General features: G+C 38.6%; 2 protein-coding genes across 2 annotated transcripts in view; one reads left to right on the top strand and one right to left on the bottom strand.

Moving 5' to 3' along the window:
- The window catches only part of rhpn1 (rhophilin, Rho GTPase binding protein 1), a 31,977-nt gene extending 27,064 nt beyond the window's left edge, over window positions 1-4,913 (bottom strand). Inside the window, exon 1 of the mRNA XM_041244579.1 lies at window positions 4,366-4,913. Within this exon, the coding sequence (XP_041100513.1) occupies window positions 4,366-4,449 (84 nt within the window). The 5' untranslated portion in view covers window positions 4,450-4,913. The remainder of the gene's footprint in view (window positions 1-4,365) is intronic.
- Window positions 4,914-6,827: 1,914 nt separating this feature from the next.
- cyldl (cylindromatosis (turban tumor syndrome), like) overlaps window positions 6,828-7,110 on the top strand; it is a 35,600-nt gene continuing 35,317 nt past the window's right edge. The window contains exon 1 of the mRNA XM_041244578.1: window positions 6,828-7,029. The gene's annotated coding sequence lies outside the window, so the exon portion shown is untranslated. The remainder of the gene's footprint in view (window positions 7,030-7,110) is intronic.

Here is a 7,110-nt window from a genome sequence, read left to right as displayed (position 1 = left end):
GAGGAGTCAGCTGACTAAGCAGCGCTCTCAGTTTGTATTGCCGCTTATTTGATACGTCGCAAGATCATTTTATCACGTCTACTTGGCGATATTAAAAATATCTGTGGACGAGGTGAAACAGAAGGTTTACATCATGTAGTTGATTACAGTGCAAGAGGTAAATCAGAAGTGTGGAATTCTTTTGGAATCATAGCGAATGAAAATAATGAACATGGGACTGGATTTGTTGATTGTAAAACCTGTCATTATGTTTTTGTGTACGACAGCCACTGCTCCCTTTCAACTGGTGACACGAAAGGAAGACAGGTATTTTATAGTAAAGTAAGTAGTGACAGTTAATATGTTACAATATTAAAATATATCCAGACCACTAGAGAAAACTACCGCACTGTATTGCCGTATTGTATTGCTGTATTGTATAACTCATTCTGTGGAGAATGGTAGAGATATGTTTGTGAATGTGAGAGTGCGAGTCAGTAAGCGCAGGCAGTAGGTAAGGACAAACACCCGTGGGTTCGGGTTGCAGATCTTAGTAAAAGCTGGTCCGGGGTAAGAACACGGTGTTGCCCCAGGTTGCGGGTTCGGGTCGGGTCCTGTCCTGACTAGTAGCCCAAAAAGTGTGTCAAAGGGGGCCTTTTCATACAAATTCTAAGGACTGTTTTCTTCAAGACTTTGGTTAATCAAGTCAAGTTTGCAGTTCATGAAATCTTCTCAGCTGTTTGAAAGAGAGATGGGGTTAAAAGTCAATTTTCACTTTTAAAAGAGCTTCAAAACAGGGCCAAAGAGCTCATATTGTCAGACTTTGACCCACAGCCAGAAGGAATCACTCCAACATTGTTTTTCATGTTTTATCCCCACTCACCACAGTAGGGCAAACAGTTTATTGCAGTAGTTCAACCAGCATTTCTTACTAATGTACAGAAATGTACTGCATTAAGAATTTGCTGTTCGGAAGAAGATGGAAGAATCCTCATTTCCTAAGATGTTGTATTACAGAATAGGTTAAGTGACTCAGGTTTCCCAGAAACAAACTCCCGAACAAAAACCTGCTTTCAATCAAACCGGATTCTGTTGTGCAATTAAATCTCCTTCTCTGCTGAATGCAGGAACTCTCCTTGCATGCTGCAACGAAGCCCTGACTGGTTTAATATTAATCCAGACCAGAAGGCAGGCATTATGGAGATGCCAGGCATGGATTGCAGGTACAAGCACAGGGCAAATTTATTTTGGTAGTTAAATGCTTCAGACCACGCACAGGCTAGTTCCACAGTTCATTCTATAAAACACACGTCACTGAGTCGGGTACTTCTACTATTCAATCCGCGAGTTAACTCACCTTACAGTGGACACAGCTCACCACCCTCTTCGCAAAACAGAAAAATGTTCCACAACTACAGATATAGTAACACAATAGTAAAAGATCATTACAACATGAACCCCAAGGATGGAACAAGACTTACTGCATTCACTACAAGCTTGATTAGTCCCAGTGTATAGGGACCAAGCTCAGTTGTGTCATTAAACTCACTGTAACACCAGAATGGGTCAAACTGCTATGCAATGGGAGTCTTATTTCCAACCCTGTAACCAATTCACCAGGATCTTGTAAAAAGAGCAAGGCTGTTTTAACCCACATTGCATTGTCAGTACTTCTAGAGCAGTGGTTTTTAATCTGTGGTATGAGTACCAGTACTGGTACGCACTAGCAGTTGTCCTTTATGACCATATTATTCGTCAACCACCATACTGGCTCTATCGCTAATGTATCAAACTATTTGTACCACTGAATCAGATAAATTACACATTACGATGCTGGGCTCCTGACTGTGACTAAAACGGTTGCAAATCCGACAACAAAAACGTTTTGACAACTGTTTTTAGGGGTTAGGACACAAATGTTGCCACTCCCTTTAAATCACGTGTCAATATTTATGAATGTGACCTGAGGTCGGTCTGTATTAAAAACAAAAAAGGCATATCACATGTTTTAATAAACTGAGTTGGAGAAGATCGGTAACAATTTGATCGAATAAGTGCAGGAACCAGTTTCTTTGCAAAAGTTGTAATTCTGTGACCAAACGTGTGAAAAAAATCTTAACAGTTGCATTTCATAAATGTACAAGACCAGTGAAAAACTACAAAATAATACAAATTAAAGTATGTGTGATGAACACGTGCCATTAACAAAATGCCCTGAAAACTTAAAATAAAGAAAATTAAAAGGGCTGTAATGCAGCAAAGAGCGAAACAATTAAATAAGTGAAAAGGCTACCGTACCAATCTTAAAATAGTTATCTTTGTGAACTCCAATAAACCAACGTTATCTTTCGCCAAGCAAAACATAGAGTGCCTTAATAAAGTTTTGTCAACACGGACTTTTTTTCTTCGTGTGTTGTACCTTGCATCCTAGAGATAATAGACCGAGTTGCATTGTTTACTGTCAGGAGTCGAAGGATGATTTATTTAATCGTGCAGCAGATTTCCGAGTTCAGTCAAAAAAAGTAGGCACGGTAATTTAAGACGTTACAATAATAATAATAATAATAATAATATAGTATGCTTTTTGTACTAAATCAGTCAGCTGTTTTCAGTGAAAACAGTGTATTTCTCAAACTGAGAAGAAATGTGAAAGCATAACACATACATACTTGGGCTTGTAATTAAACGTACTAATGAGAAGAAAAAAAAACAAAAACAAAAAAATGAAATGTACTGCAGCTTACGTTATTGCAGTTAAAATAAATAACCACACTACACACTACATTTAGCATTCAGTTTTTACTAATAAAAATATATGACAATGTGCTTGCTGTGGTGTGTTTAATTTCGTAAATATAGCAGAACGAGCTCACTGCAATTTAAACTTTACTGAAAAAAACGGTAACATGTAATCATAGCAGATGTCTGTGTTACAGGAGGCCAGATAAGAACTTCAACACCGAGTATGGGAGCGGCGGATTGCGAGTTCCCATATTACAACTGCACACAGTAAAATGTGCGGTCACCAATTCCATACACAACACTTGCAAAATATAAAACATGCAGAGTTCACTGTAGTCATCAGCTGCAAAGATTAACCATTCAGCAGAACGAGGCAACAAACAAGTGAGTACAGACACAACAAGCCTGTTTATAATGGGGTAGGTCTCGGTTTTACAACAGCAGTTTAAGATTGCACATAGTTACTGGTATAGCTGGTGGTCCCTGCTGAAAACACTGGTACTTGAGATGAAAAGGTTGAACAAACCAGTGTTAGAGTGACAGTTCTGTGTACTTTACAGAATCAGGAACTTCTACATAAAAACACTCATTGTAGAATACACAGTACTACAAAATAACTAAAAAAGAAACTTTATAATAAAAAAACACTAATTGTATTATTGAAAGAAACTTATTTTTGCCCAGTTAATCAAGGTAATAGTTATGACATTTGAAGGTTTGATTCGGTTTGTTAGATTAACTATGATAGGGTAGTAAATCACCAGCTTTCAAAACATCTTCAGGTAAGTGGAAACTTAAAATACTGTTCCAATAAATCTGAACTTTTCCGATTCAAACTGAATCGCCTGTTAATTGCACTACGATTGAACCCGATTGTTTAGGTTGTTTGATTTTAGACCACTAACCTGAAATAACGTGGGGTATGGCGGGTCTTATCCAAAAAAAAGTGGGGCAGCTGTGGTATATGATGTGCCAGTCAACACACCGCTTTAGCCTTGAATGCACCAATCACACCACACGGAATGCTTATTTTCAACACCAGATATTGTTTACTGTCTAAAGACGTTTCAAGAATACAGCTGAAATGGGAAGGCGCTTTCTCCCATGATTTATTTGCGCTTCCCGGCTGTATTCGATTGTTTTATGAGCACACGAGTACTAATCCTCCTTTGCAGCCTACGGGGGATTAGAGAACTGTTCGCTCTCCAATCACGGATTATCCTCAGCAGTGCTGTAACAATGGAGACAGACACAGCTATGTTTTACACAGTGCACTACTACAGAACGCTTCATACCGTTTCACCACAGCCCCACCATAAACAAAACACAGATAGATCTGTCAACCCTCCCACCACCAAGACACGGCTAGACCAGTTTTTAACCACATGTTTGTGTACCATACACCTGCTAGTGTAAGGTTACTCAAATTGTCATAATAAGTGACACAGAAGGATTATTAATACATACACAAACACTGATGAAAAAGTGTTAGGGCATATAGCTTTTCAGGATCATAAAAACATAAAAAAATAGTTATTTTGCACCTTTGCAATATGTAAATATACAATTATAATGACGGTGATAGACATTTTACTAGCACTAGTTTGATGTATGTGAGAAATCGCTTCGTACAGGTGAACTCACCTTCCTGATGCTTCCTGCTTGGCTGCTGTCCTCATTCTCGGGGAAAACCTCTTCCACGGGTGCTTCTGCCTCCGAATCCGACATCACGGAAGCAACAATACAGCGATAAAAATAAATAAAAACAAAATAGAATAAAAACCTTAAACAGCCACGACGATGTTCCTGAAAAAAAAAAAAAAAAAAAAACTCTGCTGCTGTTTGTTTGTATCACAGGAGGAAAGTCCAGCAGTCCAACATCCTCAAACAAAACAGAAAGAATGACAGCAGCGTGTGAAAAGTAGTGGATGAGTAAAGCTGCTGTTTACGTCGTTCCTAAACGTTCAAAAAACACCAATATATCTTCTAGACATCTACGCTATTCCAGTCACTTGTAGTTCCATTCCATGTCTCATTTGATCATCAATTGGAAAGGTTGTCAATGAGACTTTATCTCAAACGGACTGTAATTCAAAGATAGACTATATCTTAATTATCTACAGCAAATATGCGCAAAGATATTGATAAATTATTATACAACCAAAGCAACAGGCTTTGTGATCTATTTCCCAACCCTCCCTCTGTGCGCGCGCAGCTGACATCGCAGCACGAGCACTGACAGTTTTGTCGGGGGAGGGGAGGAGACGGAGAAGCAACGGACCAATGGGTGTGTGCTTAATCCCTGAGGGGTTCAAGAGTCAGCAAATAGAAATTAAAAAGCGCGCTTGATTGACATGAAATCATGACACCCCTCCCCCATTGGTGTAGCGTCGGCCTTGTGGAATCTTGCGTTGCCCGTAGCAACACAAAGGCATTGGCGACAGAGGCAAAGTTTAAAGGAAGCAATGTTTGAGAGAGGGAGAGAGAGAGGCAGAGAGGCAGGCAGGAAGGTAGGCCACCCACTTGATAAGCCTTGACTTCTCGGAAGAAGACGTAACGGTTCAAAAGAACAGAAACAAGGACTGGGCGCAGATGGAAATTATGCAAGTTGTCGTAATAAAGCTTCGCTGTCCTATCATTAAAAAGTGTGTAGCTTCGCCGGTGTAGTGAGTGGTACGCAGCCTACTGCACTTGCTCGCGCATGCCTAAATAAAAACAATTCTAAACAATTTACGTTAAAAAAAAGAAAAAGCACGGAGTGCCCATTCAAATCTTTGTTGATGCACAAAAAACGTTGATGCACAAATCTTTTTAAATTGAATTTATCATATTTTTCCACCATTAAGAAAATAGTATGCGATTATTTATCATATGCAATACATTGGGTCTTGTACTTGTTTTACTTCTGCAACTTTGCAGAGGACATCTTATTTTGTCATGTTCGTAGTGATTTTTTTTTTCTTTTACAGAAATTGATTGTCTGTTTCCAGCTTAAATTTGCATATATATCCAGATTAGATATATATATATATATATATATATATAGATGATATATAGAGATCTATTATATATATATATTAATATATATATACTATTACCAAACGTGCCAAACCAAATTAATACATAATTAGTACCAAATACGTGGAGACAAATGACAACAGGAAAGCACATCACATTGCAATTGATTGCATCTGTATCAAAATCACAGTGTACCACTTTCTAACCAAGTTTTGGTATGCATACCACATTATAACGATGTACCACTTTATAACACTACACCGGTATATATTACCTTGCTACTGCACTTCATAGTGATGCATACTGTCCTCTGATGGCCACATGCCACTTGTAAGGGTGCAGAGGGAGGTGAAATTTAGCTCATTACCTAAATATTAAATTATGAGTTCTTAATTGGGCAATAAAGAGTAATGAGACAGCCCTTGTTTTATCCCCTGCTGTGTTTGCACTGAACTCTGCTGGGGGGGTTAGGGCTGGGGCTGGAGTTAGGGTTAGGGTTAGGGTTAGGGTTAGGGTTGGGTTTGGGGAGGGACGGGACGGGACGTGGACTGCTGTGCTATCGGGACTGTACTATAAAATAGAATGTGCTAACTAAGGTGTGTGTCCATTAGTTTGTATCACACGGTGAATTGAGGCCGCAGTCTCTTCGAGAACGTCAAATGTCCATAGCCAGTGTTGTGCGTTTCTTTATTTTTTTTGAGCAGGGGTAGAAAAAAATACCTTTACGTTTCTTTATTGAGAGCGGCGTTTATTCGAGGACGGCGTCTATTAAAAAGTTGATTTGAGTGAGGCTTTAATTCGAGGGCGGCGTTAATTTGAAGTAATATACGATAATTGTCTTGTTTAACCCGATTATCAACAATTACTGCGCTCCACTCACTAAGTACCAATAAGCAACCGCAACTTTTAATTTGTGGTTTTGTAAAACAAACAAACAAACAAACAAATAAATAAATAAATACAAATAACATATTTATATCTGCCGTAATGTAACACAAACAATCAAAGAAAGGCTGCTAGCACAAGAAACGGGGTTCCAGTGATTGTTATGTTTTTCTTCACCAGATTTGGAGTTGTGAAGTTTTGACTGTCCCTAAACTGGTCAAAGTGCACGTATTGAAAGCTATGATGCTGAATTTTAACAAGCAGGGGGCGTTTAAAACCACACAGAGAAAGACGACAGACTAGAGAACTGGATGTTTCTACTGTAAATAAAGATCCGGAGGAAAACAAAAACTCATACAAGTACAACAGCGTCGCAAATCAAAGACCTACTGGATCGAGTATACTGTAAGTTATAGTCACTTCGTTGTCTAAAAAAGTAACATTATTATGTATAACTTATTAAAATGAGTTTCACACAGTCGGATG

Source organism: Polyodon spathula, chromosome 3 (genome assembly GCF_017654505.1).
Source record: "Polyodon spathula isolate WHYD16114869_AA chromosome 3, ASM1765450v1, whole genome shotgun sequence".
NCBI classification, from domain to species: Eukaryota; Metazoa; Chordata; class Actinopteri; order Acipenseriformes; family Polyodontidae; genus Polyodon; species Polyodon spathula.
This window is presented reverse-complemented; position numbering and strand designations above follow the sequence as displayed.